Consider the following 21,649-nt stretch of genomic DNA (forward strand, 5'->3'; position numbering starts at 1 on the left):
TTACAAATATACTCGGTAAAGTACCCTCTCTCCAAACTGAGAGTCATATGGAATTAGTAGGTCACAAAAACAATTTAGTGGGTTATTACCAGCATTAAAAAATGAAATATAACAGGATAAGGTAAAATAGAATAAAAATATCAAAGATCATCATCAATCCATTCAAGGTAAGTATTGCTTTTTGAAACCCATGTTTCAGCTATTTTACATGTGCATGTTTACTAGGTAATAAGTAAAATATATTTATTACTGTGGGTTTTAGTCAAATACTTTGTAGCCACTGTGTGTAGGACCAAGTCAATAACTTTACTAAAATATCAGTAGAAATGTAGAGCTTATGTAGTGTGTATTTTTTATTTCTTAAATAGATTATATCTGACATGCTATTGTAAAAACGTTTAAATATGTATAAAATGTATGATTTATATACGTAATGGTAACCCCAAAAACATTTTAAAAATTAAAACAATCCATAATTCTACCATATTAAAACCTATTACCACTTTTACTATTTCTGTCCAATAGTCATCATACCTATTTTAATACATATTTCACAGTTAAATTTATAGTATACATTTATTTATATTTGTATTTAATACTTATCATAAACATTATTCATATTTAGAATATTAGTATCATAATTATAGTCTTATAATATTCCATTAGTTTATAAAACCAAATTTATTTAACTATGTTTTCTTATGATTTAACATCTGGAATAATTGAGAATTTTAACTATCATAGCTAGTGTTACAAGAAACATCTTATTGCATGTAGCATTTCCTGTTGATTTATTTTCTTAGAATTCATTCATTCATCATAAATTCAACATTTTATTAAAATCTCAGTTTTTCCCTGGTCCTCTGCTTATTGTTAGAGATAAATAATTGACACCTGAAATAGCACTGCCCAGTGAGGATAAGTATGTAAACAACTGGTATAATTGTGTTTTTAAGTGTACATTTGAATATGTACAAAGTATCATTGTGATATGAAAGAGGAAATATAAACAGCTCTGCATGGAGGAACTAGTCAGGAAGAGCAAGAGGAAGTAAAATAATTTTTCCGTAAAGACGGGGCCAGGTGAAATTTGTGTGCAGCTGCTCTGAGTTTATTCAGTAGCACAAAACCTCTCCTAAAGCACTTACACTGCAAATGAATGTAAAGGAAATGGATTGAGAGAATAAAGGAAGTGTAATATATCAGATCTCATGGCCTATGAGTTTTTAAGATTCAGAAGTGGAATTAACAGATCAAAAGTTCAGAAGAGGGCTTCCCTGGTGGCGCAGTGGTTGAGAATCTGCCTGCCAATGCAGGGGACACGGGTTCGAGCCCTGGTCTGGGAAGAGCCCACATGCCGCGGAGCAACTGGGCCCGTGAGCCACAACTACTGAGCCTGCGCGTCTGGAACCTGTGCTCCGCAACAAGAGAGGCCGCAATAGTGAGAGGCCCGCGCACCGCGATGAAGAGTGGCCCCCGCTTGCCACAATTAGAGAAAGCCCTCGCACAGAAACGAAGACCCAACACAGCTATAAATAAATAAATAAACAAATACTTAAAAAAAAAAAAAAAGTCTATTAATTTAAAAAAAAAAAAGTTCAGAAGATATTTGTAACCCTGGATATATATTGGATGGAATATTTATTTTTGAAAGAGTTTTGACTATACCTAGCTATAAAATCCTTTCTGGATAAGGTGATTTAAAATAATTTGGGACAAGATTTTTCCAAAAAATTTTTACAATGGTAGTTCCATATACTACTCATAAAAGATGGAGAAAATGATTTAGTATTCATAAATTCCCAGACCAAATAATGTGCTTAGTTCTTGTAACTGAAATCAAACAGTATATTATGCAAAGCATAAATTTTATTAGTGAATGTAGATATAAGATTCCATCATATGTAGTCAATATTTGCATTATAAGTATTTTGACAAATGATAGTTTGACTCAATTTCCATGTTCTTATTTAACTTATATTTAATTTTTAATTCTGTATTAGAAATTAGCCAAATATATGTTTTTAAAATACATGAATGACTTTTATTGTTTTCTACTATATCTTCTTAGGGTCTGCCAGGCCCACCTGGTGAAAAAGGTGAAAATGGGGATGTTGGTCCCATGGTAAGTTTTTATGTTTTAGAATTGATGTATGCTGTGAATTTCCACATTATTAACATCTTTCTTAAGGTTTATTAGTATGAACAAAGTAGCCCTAAAGACTATGACTTTTCAGATTGATGCCTCCCTGATTCTCACCCAAACTAGCATCTGCCGCTATTGAAGTCTCCCCCCCAAGTCTTGACTAATTCTCTATCTTTTCTCTTTCTCACTTTGGAGTAGTGTTTTATACATATATGGTATTCTTTGGTTGATGTATTGTTATATATTTTTTATTTCAATGTGTATTTATTGTTGAAGTGTATATAAACTGCCACGCTTCAGTTATTTATTAGTCTTTAGCTCTGGACTTTGATGTGAAACAGGTAAATAATAGATAATAGTTACACAGGATTTAGATAATTAGCAAATGTTAACACAGTATTAAAAATTAATTGTACTTTGAAACAAATTCTTAATTTAATAAGGAATTCTGTCTTAGAATGCTATAACATAAAAATTTGCATTTATTGATTCTGGCTTTCTCCTCTAAGTTTAAGTCTAATAATTCAACTAAAAACTTGAAATACATATATTTGTTGATTGAGCACTACCTTGGTTAAGGAAACAATTAGCCAATGTCATTGAAATCTATAATGAAATGTAATGAATACATTTCCTAATTGCTCTTTCCCTTCAATAAACATTGCCCCCAAATTTTGCTTCCTTCAGAATACGTATTTTGATATTTTTATATTTGAATGTTAGATTTCATTTTCTTCAAATAAGAAGTTATTCTTATTACAATAAACTTAAAAACTGAGAACATAAATATTGCTGATTCAAATAACTAATTAATACCTCAAACAGCATCACTTACATAGCAAACTCCTCTCTAAATATGCTTGCTATAGTTCCCTGAATCATTAATAAATTCTTGAAGTAAGGGGTTCTGGCCACCAGTATTTTATAAAAAGTGCCCCAAGGTAATCTTAAAGCACAACCAAGAGAGAAACCCTTTGTTTGAGGAAGACAGCTAAATAGTTAATCTTATTCCAATTCTAGCATATGTAACATGAGAGCTGACATAAAAAACAAAACAAAAATATACAAATAAAAATATGGAATTAATGAATTCTAAATCTACTCAAGCACCATTTCCTCTTCAAAGTTTATGTTCCTTTTATACTCTAACATTCTAACATATTCTAGCCTAAAATATTTCTAGCTGTATGACTTCATTGTACCAGATAGTAACAACAGACTTTTCTAATTTTTAATTAAATTGTTCTTCCTGCAGTTCTAATTTCCCCATAGCTATGTGTAAATAATCATTTGCTAACACGATGTTGTATCCATCACAAATGACTTATAACCCTGATATGCTTCACTGACTATGATTTTGCAGGCTGAAACTTCTTTTAGTTTTCTTAATCACAAAATGAAATATCAGAAATGCATTTGAGTTTAGTCTTCATAGACCTTAATATTCATCTCTTACAGGGTCCACCTGGTCCTCCAGGCCCCAGAGGTCCTCAAGGTCCCAATGGAGCTGATGTAAGACTGTGAAATATGTTAATTATTTTGAAGTTATATAGATATTATTTAATAGCAGGTAGTGTCAAGATATAATGGAGACAATTACACTCCTGTTAAATGTTTAAGTGAACAAGAGCTCAAGGATCATTTACTCACTCCATTTTATTTTACAGGAAAAGAAAGGCTTTGTAGGGAGCTAAGCCTCACAAATATAATATAGGTACAAAATTTACAGTCAATATATATTAATATTTATTGGTGAGTGAGAAATACTAGCTCTAAGAACTGCATTGTTCAGTTCAGCACACTGTCTTGCACATAATAACTGTACAACGTTGCTGAATTGTTTCCAATTTAACCTTTATCTTTTACAATTGCTTGAGGAGATGATTGTAATTGGCTTGATTGTACTAGCCTAGGTCTGTACTCCAAACAGCCTTTATTTATGCATCTACTATCTAAAAGTTTTGTATTTTGTATTTTCTTTCTATAAAATATGTCAGAGTAATATGTGCACCTCTTACCATGTAAAAAATGTTTCCTCTCAACTGTATAAAGCTTTCCTCCCCCAAGCTTAATTGTTGACTGACTGTTCCAATATTACAGGAATGTAATGCCGTATTTATCTTACTGTTACCATTAACAAATTTATAGGCTTTGATGTTCTGTTTCCATTTGACTTTCCCTTTTCACAAAGAAAAGTCATTTATTCTTGTCTTTATTGCTCTTCTATTATTCCTGCTTTTAATTTTGGCAGACCAGAACTGGGTAAAATAGATTAGACACAGATGTACTAGAAATGCTTTTAGGTTTTAATTCTCCCTATGTAATTTAAAGGTTGATGATTTATATTGTTTTTTGCATGGATTACATAATTCGTAACCAGAGTCATATTTTGATCCACTAAAAAAATCTATAAAATCATCCTCTAAATCTGATCTCTTCAATAGGCAGAGAGATTGAAATTATGTTCCAAGTATCAACTGACATGACTAGAGTTGGAAAGTCTCCTACCTTATCTTCAAAATTCTGGTGAATTTGAAAATCAATTTAGTATAATTAAATTATTTGCTATCCAGTAAATTTGAAAGTTCATCATTTTGTCTCATCTTTCAAATGACTTGGAATATTCTTGCATAATATTTCTCTCCCTTTGAGAACAACTGGACATATATTTTTGATTATGTATTTTATTATAAGAGCAAGGATAACTGTATTCCTTTTCCTATACTACAGGGACCACAAGGACCCCCGGGATCCATTGGTTCAGTTGGTGGTGTTGGAGAAAAGGTAAGGAATGCAGTGATAGACAGTTTGAAACAGCGAGAATTGAGGAATTTGACAATATTAACTAGTATTAGACGTGCTTTTAATAGTTCTGTCTTTCTAAGTATTTTACACATAGTTATATGAACTACAGCTCATCTACTCTAACAGTTAAATAATTAAAGAAAAAGTGATTTAGAGATATCACATTTTTGATTGACAGGTATTGTGCTGAGCAGTGGATTATTTACTTTAATCAACACAGCCACTCCATGATGATGGCATTATTATTACCCACATTTTTAGGCTGAGTGAGCTGAATCGTAGAGAATTTCAGTAATTCCATTAAGGTTTTGTTATTAGAAAGGGACTAAATCAGGATCCACTCTAACCCACGTAAGTTTCACTAGACTGTGTCTCCAGTAACCATTCATTATTGAAAATAGAAGAGATTGGTAACTGACTTAAAAGCGAAAACAGATGTAACTGACTTAAAAGCAAAAAAAGAATCCTTCATATTACAAAAGAATTAATCATTCAGTTCGTCATATTTGGAGTTATATTTTCATTACTAATACTATGACCTGTCTTTGGCACTTTTCAAAATAGTTGGCATGTGCCATAATATCTGGGCTCAGAATAGCTTCTTTTTTTCATGAACATGATTTTATTTAAAAATATCTGCTCTTCCTTTTTATGAAAGTGTCAAAATGATCCTCTGATTTGTTATTTATGCATTCATTCTCATTTCTTAAAAGAATTTTCAAGAAAATTAACATTGTTATTTGCTTTATTTAAAAAATAATTTACCAGTTTTGAGGGATGAAAATTAAATGTCATACGATAAAATATTATGCAGTGAAAAAAAACTTAGAAATTTCCTGAGTTTGCTTCAGTTTTGTTAATAAATATCAAAAGTATAGACTTATCCTAATCATAAAAATGATTCTGTTGTTTAGTCTCAAAAATTTTGACATATCATATCTTATACTCATTCATTTATCTTAATCAAAGTATTTGGCCCTCAGAAAAAGAAATGTAGTAGGTTGAGAACCTAGTATTTTGGTGTTTATTTCTTCTCAATACCCACATTCTAGTATTTTGATTATAATTAATTTTATATGATCAACTATTATATAGTTTCTTAATTACTAAATTAGAAATATTTGAAAGTTATTATCTAATTCTTACTGCATAAACGGTCTAGTTTTTTTGATTGACCAACTCTTGGTTTATGTTCTTAAATTTAAAGTTTTGTGTTGAAAAATGCAGATAAGTTGAGAGTGTAATTGAAAGAACTTTTTTGTTGAATTCAGTTGTCATAGAAAGAATAGCAGAAGAGAGGCCTGGTGTCTAATGGTATCATAGTAGTAGACTGATGAAGATGGCCCACAGCTTTCCTCTTTCTTCCCTTTGCGTCATCCTCTTTCGGCTCTAATACTGACCAGATAGTTGTGAGAACTAGCCTCTAATTTTAGTTTTTTGCCGATATAGCAAATTCTAAAACCATTTAATAGTCTTTTCAGCTTATTATACTTGTTTCCTACAGCTTTTGTGTGTGTGCAGTGGGAAAAGTTTTAAGTGCTTTAGTTGCTTCTTTTATGGTTTTATCCTCTGTGCTACCCTTGAAGATAAACATGGATGCCAGATGTTTGGAGTTTTGGGGAACTTCTTTTCCATACTGTTTCCATTTGTTTAAAGCCTATCTGGTAATACTTGGCCAATTTTGAATCTTCACAGAATGATTCAGTCAATCAGGATGGCGTTCGACTTCTTACAATTAAAACATACCTGAATCTAAATTTGTTATACTAAAAAAACAGAGTTTTATTTTTTCTCTGTTTAAAAAAGTTTCTATGTGACAGCAGGATAGAAATGAAACCCTAATTTTATTTTTTTCTTCAGAATCTAGGGTAATATACTTTGATGCAGATTACAGATTTTTGACATCAACTCTGATTTGGTTTGAATTCTTCCCCGTTTCTATTTTGGAAAATTTATTCCCAGTCACTAATTCAATGAAAAAAAGAAAAGAGAAACTAAGATACTTTAGTCATGCTGCACTTTGCTTAAATAAGTTTAACTTGTTTTCCATATAATATATATTTGCTATTGATAGATTTTGTACTTTAGTGTTTTCTTCAAAACAAGGAGACAGATCAGGATATTACCTTAAGAATGAGTACATCTGTTATGACTTTAGGCATACGGAGTAATTTGCTGTCCCTTCTGAAGGGGGCTTTAATCTTAACAAGTGCACTATAGAATGGGATAAAATAGTTACATGATAAGTAATAATAAATGTATAAACTAGCACCTCCTTTATATGCCAATACTCTTCATAGAATTTATATTATTGTATTTAAATCAATTATTATTACTTAGAATAAACATGGTATAGCCTCATTGATACTAGAGATATTTAATTTGTATAATGTAGTCTTGTTACAGTGTTTTATTTCTTTCCTTGTGATTTTGTCCCATCCCCTTTCCAAAGATTTTAAATGAGACCTTTATAGATTTAATATTAATTTCATCTTAAGTAATTGCTATTTATATTGTGCACACTTATCTCTAATACTCAAAAAAGGTAATTTTCATATATATATTAGAGAAATTAATATTAATGCATTGCTCTCAAAATGAAGAGACTTTGTAGTAAAAATTTGTCTTTAAATTTTTTTTAATGTTTTTTATTGTGGTAAAAGTCACATAATATAAAACATACTATTTTAACCATATTTAACTGTACAGTTCAGTGGCACTAAGTGCGCTCACATTGTTGTGCAACTCTCACCATCATCCATCTCCCGAATTTTTCACCTCCCTAAACTGAAACTCTGTCCCCTTTAAACACTGACTCCCCATTCTCCCTCCCTACTCCCCTTACCCCCTGACCCTTGGCATCTACCAATGTACTTTCTGATTCTATGAATTTGACTATTCTAGGTACCTCGTATAAGTGGAGTCAAACAGTATTTGTCTGCACCTACTGTATGTTGGAATGCATTTTTAAGATTAATTTAATATATATCCTACAAATAGATTGTACCTTCTTTTTTTCCCCCCGTGCTATACAGTAGGTTCTCATTAGTTATTTGTTTTATACATAGTAGTTTATATATGTCAATCGCAATCTCCCAATTTATCCCACCACCCCCCCCTTTCCCCTCTTGGTGTCCATACATTTGTTCTCCATGTCTGTGTCTCTATTACTGCTTTGCAAATAGGTTAATCTGTACTATTTTTTGACAATTATTTAATCCTGTCTCTTCACCACCTATTATTTCCCTCATAAAAAAAAATAAACAAATGGAATCATTTCAGAATCTAGTTTAACTTTATAGTGGACAGGGATTAAAGGGGAACAACAAAATACACAGATTAATAAAAAACACAAAATATGCAGTTATTTCCCTTCTAGTTCTAACTCTTATGGTAGCACTATGAGTTAATGTGGTACATATGAAAACATTTTGTACATAGTCAATAGATTTCCTGTATTTCCTTTTTCCCTAGCTTTATTGAGGTATAGTTGACAAATAAAAATTGTGTACTTTTAAGGCATATAATTGATATTTTGATACATGTCACATTGTGAAATAATGCCCACACTCAAGCTAATTAACATATTCATCAACTCACAGAGTTACCATTTTTTGGTTGTGTGATGAGAAAACTTAAGATCTACCCTGTTAGCAAATTTCAAGCACACAATACAATATTGTTAATTATAGTCATATTGCTATATATTAGATCTCCAGAACTTATTCATCTTGAGTATCTGAAATTTTGTACACTTTAACCAACATTTCCCCATGGCCCCCACTCTCCAACCCCTGGTGACCACCATTCTACTCTCTGCTTGTGTGAGTTTGGCTATTTTAAATTTCACATCTAACTGAGGTTATGCAGTATACTATATATATTCCATATATAAAGAATTTAATATGGACATTTTACAGTTGATTTGAATGGCAAACTGCTTAAGTTTTTTTCAAAGATGTGAATAATGACTCATAAAAATATCACTTGCATATTTTTCCATCATACTGGGATAGATGAATGATTCATTGCTTTGAAAATAATGAAAATGCAATACTTTACTTGTAAAGTTTATTCAAGATAATTGGAAATATTTGCTACTTACTTGAGAGAAAAAATAATTTACACATAATAATACTAATGAATGCTTAGAAAGTACTTGATATCTTCCCTCATTATGCAGATAATTCAAGAAGTTAAAGTATGTGCATATTCTCAAAGAATAAGAAATTATGTACACAAAATAGTCTCTCCCCTGGAATTATGTTTATATTTAATATAATACATTTCAAACAAATTTATGAGCAGTGGGTCTGTGCCAGGAATATTGGAAATAGCTGAGCTAAAAATTAAAGAAAATTCAGGCCTCACATTTTTAAAAAATTTAGAACAATTTTCACTTCAGAGTTTCTAGTACTACTGATTTTGTATAGAAACATGGTACATGAATGTATTGTATTACTTCACTTGGATGATTACTTGAACCGAATATTATGTTTGTATGCATTTCTAAGTGCGAAGAGTTAGTAACAGACTTTCATAAGGGAAGCCTACTAGGCTAGGAGGTTTATTTATTATTGCACTGAGCCATAAAATAGCCATCCACATTTATACATGGAGATCATAAAGACTACCAATATATATCCTCAAACGGAGCAGTTTTAATTAGTATCTAAGTATCTATGTGTATCTTATAAATAGTGTTTTTGTATTTATTTATAGCTCTACTTTAGACCTCTTTAGACCTCTACTAACTAAATTTTATAGGATTATCAAAATACTATGAAATTGTTTGATTATTAAAGTAAATTCATATTTTAGTACAAAACATTTTAAATTGTTTAATCCATAAACTTAATTATAATATGAATATTGATGCAACACAAATACACGATTTTTAGGAAACATGCAAATGTCTGTTTTGTGTGGTTTGGTGGTAACTTGGGTTAATGCTCTGGGTATTAACTAACTGATGAGAATTGTAGCATCCAGCTTATCCAGTTCTATCTCCCCACTTGAGAAATAAAAGTATTAAGGTCAGTAATAGGAAAAGTTTATTCTTTTTATCAAAGTTGTCCGCTGCCTAAGTTGTCCGCTGCCTTTTAAATAATATAATGAGTTAAGGGCTAGTTTAAAGTGTCATGGTCATCATTGAAGGAAGTTTTACAAATGTGAAACATTGTTTCTGTGCTATGATACTCTTTTGATCTCTTCTTTATAGGGTGAGCCTGGAGAAGCAGGGAACCCAGGGCCTCCTGGGGAAGCAGGCACAGGCGTAAGTGCTGGCTTATTTTCAATGTAGTGTGTTATGGATCAGATATTTCTTTCAGAGTATTTTAAACATGTAACTTAACTCCTAGCTGTGATTCAGTTCTTTTCACTTTCCAACCCGTTAAGAATCATCACCAATGCAGAGCCTTTTTGTTCAATAATTTTGCCTATCCTCTGCATATTTTGATTCACACAGAAACTGAAAAAAAATTACATTAGCATAAGTTAGAACATTAGAACTATAAGCTGTTTATTGCATATATCTTTGGTGGACTGTCCACAAAAGAAACCAGCAAACCCTGCTACATCGAGTAAACATTTATGAACTGTATTAGCATTATATTATTCTAATTTAGATTGGTTTAAACTGAGAGTGAATTTCACTCCCAGGAAACATTTGGCAATGTCTGGAGACATTTTTGGTTATCACACTTGGAGGAATGGTAGCTGCTGGCATCCAAGTAAAAGAGACCTGAATGCTGTTAAACATCTTGCAACGCATGAGACAAGCTCCCACAGCAGAGTATTGTCTGACCTCGTATGCTAAGGTTAAGAAACTGATTTAAAGCTTGTAAGATAATCCTTCTTTTTCTTACGTTGTGTAGGGTCCCAAAGGAGAAAGAGGAGAGAAAGGAGAAGCTGGTCCACCGGGTGCTGCTGGACCTCCTGGTGCTAAAGGACCATCAGGTGACGATGGCCCTAAGGGTAACCCGGTAAGTGACCTTGGTCCTCTTTAAAGTGGCATCTATGTCAAAGCCACTTGAAGCTCTTCGTAGAAAGACTAGAAATCATGAGACTTTGGCCCATAGCTGGTGAAGCTGACTTTTCATCGTTTGATGTATTCATAAGCATTCTCAATTCATTTCATTTTTAAAAAATTTTCTAGCAGAAGAGAGATATTCTCATATGGTTTTACCATGACTTTTATCTCTTAAATTTCAGAATATCATGACTTTATAAAAATTTTTCATTTATTTCCTTTCCTTTAAAAACATTATTTTAGGGTCCTGTTGGTTTTCCTGGAGATCCTGGTCCCCCTGGGGAACCTGGCCCTGCAGTAAGTATCATAGAAAAACAAAGGAATTATTTTGCTGGGGATTGTTCCCAGATAATAATTAAAGAAAAGTCTTAATTACTTCTGTGGATCCCCAAAAATAGGAATAAAAGGAAGATGTAAACTGTAATCACAACTACCAGAATAAAAATTCATACATTTGGAGACTATCAGACTTGTGCTGCATGATTATTATTATCTCTTCATTGGGTTAGTTTTCCAGACTTTGTTGAGTTGTACATACTAATTATCTGAGTAGCCGCATTACTATCATTGCAAAGTTACAAGATTTTTGCTTTTACCTCAGTCCATTCTAAAATGCAAATTCTGTCTCAAACTGCACCATATTTGTTCATGGTTAAAGGATGCACTGTCTTTCTATACTAATTACATCCTCCCCTTTCCTTATATTAAGAGCATACTATATTTTAAATTTGATATCATAGCAATTTCATACATTTTATGGAAAGAGAGATACCATAATCCTTAAAAAAAACAACTGAAAGAATATAATAATACTTTTGTTTACCTGGTAATAATTTTTCTTAAGGACTAAGATGGTACATCATATCATTTTTTTCTGATAAAAGTTAATTAATAGTGAGAAATACCTGGGTTCATTTTCTATTGCGCATTATAGGGTCAGGATGGTGTTGGTGGTGACAAGGGTGAAGATGGAGATCCTGGACAACCGGTAAGTAAGCGCACTATTTTTATTCAATCTTTGCATAGTCTCAAGATATTTTAAAGAAATAATCAGAAATAATTACACTTCCAAAAGCATAGCTATGTGTGTACATATTCAGGTATATTTGAATTCCAGTTTAAAGTCAGTGTTACATGGAACATTTCTTACTTGATGTGATTTAAGAAATATCATCAAAGCCTTCATAATAAAAACTGTAGTCATATCATACTAGTGATTTTGTCATATTATATTACATTGAACTATCTCTCCAACTGTGTTAAGTGGAAAGTCATTTTAAAAACACAAGTAAGAATTAAATGAAGAAAACTAGGTTATCAGCCTATTATTAGCATGAATTACTTCAATTACTAACCGGAATGAACTCAGCATTTTTGGACTCTTTTTTATTTTTAATTTGGGAAATGCAGTAGGGGGCTTTGACCACATAAGTTTATTTAGGGAGGAAGTAAAGGAGGGCACTGACTTAAGTAGGAGTCAAAGACAAACTGCACTCTTAACATAACTTTGTCTCTAGAGCCATACCCACTGGATATTTGCAGTCAAAGAGATATAGACTTATTCTGTGTAGATAAGACTTGTGGGTCATATCCCAGCATGTTGTGTACTCCTTGGAATAAAATGCTAGTGTTGCACAAGATGAAATTAGAGGTAATAGATTTATGGTTCACAGATGTATGTGATATGCGTAGAATTATTAACCATATAATTCTATTAATTAGTACATCTATTGGATGCTTGTCAGATATAAACTAGCACTTTAAAAAAACAGTTTTAAATAGAAGGAATTCGACTCACTTTTTTCCAGCTGTGAAGAAGTTTTCCATATGAATTTACCAGCTCGAATTATAGATATCTGGAAGAAGTTTAGGTATCTGAAATAGGGCTAAGATTTTCCAGGAAAGATAGATGTGGAGAAATGAAGAAACAGGTTGGCTTCAGTCCAGATTTTGAACAGTGCTGGGAGCCATAAAATAATACCCAATTGCTTAAAAGGTATTTTTCACATTTTTTAGGGTCCTCCTGGCCCATCTGGTGAGGCTGGCCCACCAGGTCCTCCTGGAAAGAGAGTAAGTTTTTTAAATTCTTTATTTGAAACATCTACTCATTATCCATTGTGTGTATAAATTTATATCATATTTGTAAGCTGTAGGCAGCGCATTATAATGGTGCTGAAAAGCTTATGTCCTAGAGAGTGATTTCTTAAATTTGTCAAAATACTTATTAAAGTAGAACACAATTTAATTGACAGGTTTAATCTGTCACAATGAAAAATCGTTTCCCACTTCTCTGTGCTTAGGTCTCCGCTGTACAAATGCCATAGGCTCTTATAAAAGACTCTGCTGATACCCTGAATTTCAGCTCATGGTATCCTACAAGGAGATGAATTGTCTAAACTCCAGTGCTTGTTGAAAATGTTATAGAAACCTGAATGCAGTATCAGTAGAATGAGCTCAGGAATCAGCATATAATGTTAGATTGCTTTACACTGTCAAACTACTCTGATAGGATTTTAAGAAAGAGCTATAGTAAAATATAAAGGTCTTGTTCAAAATATTGGCTACAGTGGACCCTAGGAGATTTGCTTTACTGCCTTTTTCCCACTATTATACTGTTTTTATAATAAAACAATCCTGTTGACCTGCCTCTTGCAGCACTTCTATTAATACACAGTGTTCTCCTGAACCTCCTTTAGTCTATTTTCCAACCTATCCATGAACAAAATATTTGGTCAACATTAAAATATATTTCTTAGGCTCATTTCCCCTTTAGTAATCCAAAGACACAGAGCAATTGGGGCCACTCTGGTTTTCTAATGGTAGCTTTATCTTAGGAGAATTTACACACTACACATCTTCCTATACACAGAGTGTGACAGGTTTTAATTCTGTCTCTCAACACATAAATTGAGTCAACATTTACAAGCAAACACTTCTCTTTGCTGGAAATGACCTTAGTTTATAGTAAATATTTTCTCTGAATACAATTTTCTTCTCACTGACCCAAGTGCCTTTTTTACTTTTCTCCTCCTCTTCCTCTTTCTCATTATTATTATTAATATTATTATTTTGTTTGTTTGTTTTCTTTTTGTCAGCAGCCCAAAAGCATAATCTTGATAGAAAAAGAAACATATCCCAAAACAACCATTGGGCTGTTATTCTTAGAAAGTAATTGCAAAGTGTAACATGATGTTGAGATCTGTTGCCTGTTTTTGCCTACAGTCTGAATGTTCTTAAAACTTTCCAAATGGATGAATATCTGTTCTATTATTTCAGACCTTTCAGAAGAATACTTATATAAAATGTCTTTGAAAATTGGTGGAAATCTTTCCTGAGAAAACATAAAATCATTTTTGTCTTTCTCCCAGTCAAATGATGGAAGGCTATTTAATGCAGTGGTTAATAAGTCAGTGAAGTCATACTACCTGACTTTTAACCCAGCTCTACCATTTATTACCTGTATTTCCTTAGGCAAGTTACTTATATTGCTTCTCAGGGAGGGCCTACTATACCTAGGATTTATAAGGTAACTCATATAAAACAAAAATAATACGTATTCACATAATAATGTTAGAGTGTTAGTCTTTAGTTATGAAATAGTTATTGAATAGTTATTATAAGCACAAAATTATCATCTTATATAGGTATAAGTTATTATGCTTTTGATGCAGAGGGAATTAAACCTTCCTTCAAATTGTAACTACTGGAAAAGGAGGAACTATATAAAAATATATTTTGAATATTTTATTAACATCTACTGGCAGCTTCTCAGCTCATTCCATTATCCAAAGCAAATTCTCAGCAAGTGCTATATAGTTCAGTTTTATTTTAAAATATGTCAAAACAGATTGTTCACTTACAATCTTTGATAAGTTCAACTACGTACCATTTGCTATTTGGGATGTATTCTTTTAATATGTGACAGAGTTAGGGAATGAATTAATTTCTTTAGCGAGACAGTGGTGGATCATGTGGCTTACTCATTTTGAAAACTGAATGATTTTGAAATTTAAAAAAAGTAAATAAATATAAACAATTTACTAGGGAGTATGAATAGAAACATGCAAGAAAAGGGGAGGCACTTAGGTGTGAACCAGTATATCAGATACCTCCTTTAGATTAATATGTGACTCCAAATTTACATACAAATGTATAACAAAACTATTAAAAAAATCTTAAATCTATTAAGCTATATATGAAAGTATTTCAGCACAATAGTTAATGTTGACCCTGTTGACACTATTACGAACTTTCAAAATATTTCCATCCACATTTACTAATTTTTAAACCTTGCTAATATAATGTAACACGCTTTTCATCTTTATAATAGCAGAGAGTTTCTAAAATATTTGTGCTGAATACTTTAGAATGTGTAATTATCAACAATTATACTTCTAATGAATAACTGAAACAAACTTCTAGAAAGACCTCCACTCGATTCTAGAATTGAAAAAATGTCATAGGACCGTCAACACAGATATATAGATATTTAGATTATATTCTGTTCTGTAACAATGAGACAGTGTTGGGTAGTGGAAAGTCCATGTATTTGCATTTCTATCCATTCACACCTTAATTGGACTTCTGCATTTGCTGCTCAAATGTGGTATAATGTAAAAACGTTAATCCCTGATTTTTAATTCTTTTCTCTTTATAATAGAATAAGGTTATATTTTTCACAGATTAGAAATAATTATAATATACTATCTAGTACACTGTATAATATATAACATATTAATAGTATATTAACAAGAACATAAGTATACGATCAACAAATTTTAGTAGTTTGTTGCTTTAAGAACATAAATAATAACCAATGATTTTTTTCAATCAAATTTAAGATTACATGGTATTAGTAAATTGCAAGTTTAATTGGTAAATTTATTCTTTAAATTTAAATAGAAAATTAGAGAGTAGAAAAATCACATTACTCTTTCCTGTCAGTATTTCTAACTAGACAGACTCTCTTGATAGACTCTCTTGATTAAAAGGAATAAAATATCTTGAAAAAATCAAAATATGTTTATATGCATCAATGAGATGGATATAAAATAAGAAATTAAGATAATGTGTTAGTAAATTTATAATTGAACTTCTCTATAGATATATAGACAAATGGTCTCAGTGAAGAGAGAGCCTAGAAAAGGCTTACAAATATACAGTAACTTCATTTGTGTCAAATTAGACACTGCAGATCAATGGATAAAAGATTATTGAATATATTTTGCTGGGGCAGTTGAATATCTATATGAAAAAATAAAGTTGGACTTTACATTTCTCCATTCACAAAAAATAATTCTAGTTGAATTACAATCTTAAATATGAAAAGGAAACTTTGGAATATTTTAGCAAAGATTAGTGGAGAATAAATTTATGACCTCTGGTTATAAATTCTGGTCACATAGGTATGATCAGAATGGAAAAGTTGGTGTATAAAATATATTACAGTGAAAAGTTTTTGATTATCTAAAAATACTGAAAAGACATTGAAAAGAAAAGATCGAATCAGGATAAAATACTTTTAACATACAGAAAGCTTGCAACGAAAAATTTTCCAGAGTATCTAAGTGTATCTGACAAAGTAAGAAGAAAAGCATAAAACATAGACAAAAATTAGCAAAAGGCATGGAAAGGTATTTTATACAAATGTTCCACAAACACGTAAAAAGATGTGGAGAAGTTAGGGAAACGTGTGTTAAAAATGACGCAGAGATACCACTTACATCTATAAATTGATGAAAATTTAAGTCTGACAAACCAAATGTTGGAAACGATGTTTTTCAAAAAGAAAATAATGGGGATTATCATAAACAGCTATTGTGAGCTAACTGGTACAACTGCTTTAGGAATTGTTCATTATTACCTAGCAGAATTTAACAATGAACTTTCCCTACTATCTTGTAATTCCATTCCTAGGTACATACTCTGGATGATATCTTATACATCTTTACCAAGATACACATGTAGAAAAAATAAGTGTACTGAGATAGGCATAAACTGAAATTTTGTATGGCAATGAAAATATTGTATTGCAGATGTGTGAATCAACAAAGATGAATCTCAAACACCTGATGTTAAGAAGAAAATATATGTAGAGTTGACCAGGAGAAGATATATAATTTCATTTATATAATATGCAAAAAAATAAAAACATGTTTTTTAGCATTCAAACATAAGTGGTAAAAGTGATTAAATAAATGAAGGCAATGATTCATTAAATTCAGAATGGTAGTTATTTCTCTGGGAGAAAGAGGGTTACAGTAGTTGCAAGTGACATGTAGGAAGTTATACGTTTGTATGCTGAGACTCTTAGATATTAAAGTAATTAACTGATTCATTCCCTGGATCATCCTTTTCATTATTAGCAAATTCTATAGTGGAGTGCTGCCTTTCTGATTTTTGATGAGATTATTTAAAAATAATCTCATCAAAAATTTTAGAGATGTTCTAGCCTCCCATTTTAAAAAACAACTTTTATGTATATAATAAGCTATTTTTATTCCACTCTAGTCATTTTGTAAACAAAATTAGAAGACTTTGTATCTATGAATTTTTAATGATATGAGAATTGTGATGACTATGCATTGCTTACAAAGCTATTTACATCCATTTTGATGTAGCAGAAGAATCAACCTTAGGTCAGCCCAACTGAGCAGTATTATGCAAGTTTTCTTCTTTTAAAATGTGGCATCATTAAATCTAACCTGAACGATATTTAACATAATGTGTTAAATTGTGTTCTGTATTAGGATTGGATAGATTGGCAGGTTTAATTGGCTTTCTCTGTTTTACACAATAATCTTTTTTCTTTAGAAGAGTAAAATATATTTTAATGGTGTAAAGATTAGTGTCAACAATCTTATTACTAAAGCTATAATTTGCTCTGATTTAACAGTAGCAATTAATGCTTGCATTCTTTTGAATTACAAACAACCAAACTAGTCAAGAGCTCTACCTTAACCTAAAAAAAAAAAAAAAAAGATGGCTTAGGTGAAAAAATAGAAATACAAATTATTTACTTAGGTCTTTCTCAGCCTGTAAACTGACACTCTTCATAGCTAACTATCAGCACAAACTAGTCCCGAATGCTGTTGCATTAGAATCAAATAGACCTGGTTTCAAATTCTTGCTTTGCTACTTATAAATACAACTTAGAATAAGTTAATTTCTTTGAGTCTCAGTTTTCTCATTTATAGAGTAGGCAAAATAACTAATATTCCATGCTGGAGTGAAGACTAAATTAATAAAAATGTATATTTAAACCACTACATCTAATATCTCGATTTATCAAGAGTTCAAAGAGTGGATGCTCTTCTTAAGGAGTTAAATAGAGGTTTTGAATTATGCCATCATTTACAAACAAAACAAACATATTAAATAAAATATACAGAGAAGATAAAGACATTTTCTTCTAATTTCTGAGTTGTATAAATTGAGATGAAAGTTTATTAGCAATAAATTCATAGTAACTTCATAATTAATTGCATTTTTGAAGTATAGAATACTGTGATTCTGTTGAGATGGATACAAATTTGTATTATTTATTTATTTGGTGTAAGCTGATGTAAAATCATGTAGCGTAAACTGTAAAGGAATTTCCTATGAGAACTATTGCCAAAAAACAGAGCATTAAATTCATGATGACTGCATATAATTTTAATAAAATGGATTTGCCAAGCAACAGGGATTTAGAACTAGTTTGAGAGATAATAATGTGATTAAAATGAGTTCGAAGGAAGTACTTGGGAACTTTATTGTATGTCTGTGAGGTCACTTTGTTTATGCACTGGGTGAACACAAAGCTCCTGAGCCTAAAGGGATATGGTGCAGAGTGAATTTTGTGAATTGTAGCTGATGAGGAGAATTCTGTCTTCACCAAGCTTTGCATTCAGCCAACAGGCAGCAATGTCTTTGATGCAGGAATCAATTTAATATCACCCTTGTGGAAACAGCAAAAAACATTGCTATACAATAATTATAATATCTGGTCTACACACTTACGACTTAATTGAATACAGAATTGCCTTACCATTTATTTCCCTTTAGTTCATCTAGAAAGCATAATTTTAAGTAAGCTTTGTATGTATTTTGTGGAAATTAACATTTCTCTTATCCTTTGTTTTGCTACATTGGAACAACAGAAAAGGACCAATAACAATTTTTCTATAGCATCTCATAGCAGAAGTAGCAATGAATAGAAATGTATTGAAAAGTATTATCACTTTTTTCCTTGAGTGACTCTTACAAATAAATGATAATAAACCTTCCCAATAGAATATTGGTCAGAATGTTGCGAGTGGCAGTGATACTGAGAAACAACATTCTAACAGTTATTGAACAAGTAGGGAAATTAAGTTGACATTTGTAGTACATGTACATTCTGTCATGCATTTTAATACTTGAGAATAAATGTATATTTCCTTGAGGCACTAGAAGATTGTACAGTTTATATCAGTAAGTCATGGAATTTTAATACTCAGGTTATCATAGCGGTTTGAAACCAAGAACTAGTTCAAAGCCCTTTTACTGAAAAAAAATCTAGAGATGACTAAAAAGATTTAAACCTAACCTGAAAATGCATATATTAAATGGAATTTTAAGGAGTCCCATCTCATTTGCCAAAAGAAAATTTACAATAAAAAATTAAAACAATAACTGATATTATTAATTAATCGAAATACAAAGGAAGCTTTAACCTACTATATACGCCCATATATACCATATATGTATTCTTTCCATCCCTATGCCTTTATGCATGAATGTGGATGGTCAGATTAGAAGGAAACATCCCTCCCATATCTACCCACACTAAGATTAAGATCAGATATTAGGTTCTTAGGAAAGCTTTCCCTACTGCCTAACTAGATCAGTGTACCTATTTTGTACACCTACTTCATCTTTGTGTGTTTTACAATGTACTGTATTTGTTAATTTTGTTGTCTGTCTTCATAACTAAACTTTGTGAACTCCTTAGGGTTTCACTTTTTTTTTTTTTTTTTTTTTGTATTCTCCATGCACAGCACATTTCTGACATATAAGGAAGACAACTATTTGCAACATGTATGGAAGAATGGGCAAATTGTAGAATAATACTATAAAATGTGAATAGTGGAGAGAGGATTATACTGTGTATTTTATATAAAGTATATTTCTCATAGCAAGGAAAATCTCATGTAACGGTGATTACTGGTGGAAAATTAACCAAAGCTTATTTTATTTTCATGTTTTACAAGGCATTTTCCAATCAGAACACTCATTACTTCGTGATAATACAGGAAGTAATTCACTATATTAAGTCCTTGCCTCTCTGCTTATGCAGATATATGAGAAAGAAATGACTAAAACAAGAATTTGTCCATAGGCATTGTTCAGCTTTTTTTAAAGGGAATTTCCTATTCTCTTTAAAAAAAGTGTGTTATCTGTTTTCATCCTAGTTTTTCTTAAAAAAATCTGTGCCATCTGGAAAAAATATAAGGAATAAATGAAAATGGGAAAAATGAGATAAAGAACAGAGTAAAACCATTTAATGTGGATTTCCAATGATAAACATCAGGCATTCATTCAAAGAGGAAAGAAATCCTTTTGGGATGAAGAAATGTTTTATTGAATCACAATTTTGTGGCCATGTTGTAGTTTACTTGTGTTTAATTCTCTAGGCTCTTCAAACTCAGATTTTCTTTTCTACCTTGCAGTAAAAGCAATATTTTTGTTACATTTTAGACAGTTGATGACTTGCTTTTCCTAAAGCTAGATATTTATAAATCTTCTATACTATAAAGTTCATATGTGTAATTGAAATCTTGAAGTTAATACCCCATACCTTTATGTCATTAGTTTACGGAAAAATCTTCATAGAATAAAGAAAAGCCCATTATTCAGTTGAATCTCATAATTTCTATTCCCCAAATTATAGTCATTATGGCTGTTTTACCCAATTTGAATAGGAATACTTTAACCATCACACCAAAAATGTATTTTTTATACATTACAAAATAATCACCGCAATAAGTATAGTTACCATCTGCACACCAAAATGACTCAACTCTTTAACACTAAGAAATATTTGAAGCTTATGCTTCTCTACAGAAATCCTCTTGCATAAATAGTATGAAATTCAAAAGATACACTTAAGTTTTAATGCCTATATTATTGTTAACAAATTGTTGCTGCCTCAAGAGACTGCTTACAGGATTTATGTATGCACTTCTTATCTTTGGGTCGAGGCGCAATGAATGCCTAATAATATATGAAGTTATAGTGATGATATTGAGAAGATAATTACTAATGATATATTCATTGACTCTCTCAGAGATAAATGAGTTCACAGAACTCTGAGTTTGATGAAGTGCCTGATACCCATTTTAAATATGGATTTAAAAGACCATATGAAAGACTAACGTATATCCACCATTAGAATATTAATATAGCATCTGAAAGAGAGAAAGTCATCCTGCCTCACCTTATTTTCACCAATTAACACTGTTTCTGCTACTCTCCCCAAATTCCAACCTCAATCTCAGTTGATGATTTTGAGCACAATTCATAACAAAAATTGAAGTAAACAAATGGAAAACAAGAGAGTCTGGGGAAAAATGAAATACAATTTCCTAGAGATCATTAAGTTTCTTTTTTAAACTTTCTATCCTTATGTCTGAACTTGTGTAGAA

The 21,649-nt window shown here is 31.3% G+C and overlaps 1 protein-coding gene across 1 annotated transcript in view; it reads left to right on the forward strand.

The window, feature by feature from the left end:
- Positions 1 to 21,649, forward strand: part of COL11A1 (collagen type XI alpha 1 chain) — a 208,477-nt gene that overhangs the window by 163,781 nt on the left and 23,047 nt on the right. The window contains exons 47-54 of the mRNA XM_082382788.1: positions 2,072 to 2,125; positions 3,605 to 3,658; positions 4,877 to 4,930; positions 10,173 to 10,226; positions 10,828 to 10,935; positions 11,226 to 11,279; positions 11,917 to 11,970; positions 12,999 to 13,052. Coding sequence (XP_082238914.1) covers positions 2,072 to 2,125; positions 3,605 to 3,658; positions 4,877 to 4,930; positions 10,173 to 10,226; positions 10,828 to 10,935; positions 11,226 to 11,279; positions 11,917 to 11,970; positions 12,999 to 13,052 — 486 coding nt within the window. The remainder of the gene's footprint in view (positions 1 to 2,071; positions 2,126 to 3,604; positions 3,659 to 4,876; positions 4,931 to 10,172; positions 10,227 to 10,827; positions 10,936 to 11,225; positions 11,280 to 11,916; positions 11,971 to 12,998; positions 13,053 to 21,649) is intronic.

This window comes from Balaenoptera borealis (assembly GCF_965194805.1).
Source record: "Balaenoptera borealis genome assembly, chromosome: 1".
NCBI classification, from domain to species: Eukaryota; Metazoa; Chordata; class Mammalia; order Artiodactyla; family Balaenopteridae; genus Balaenoptera; species Balaenoptera borealis.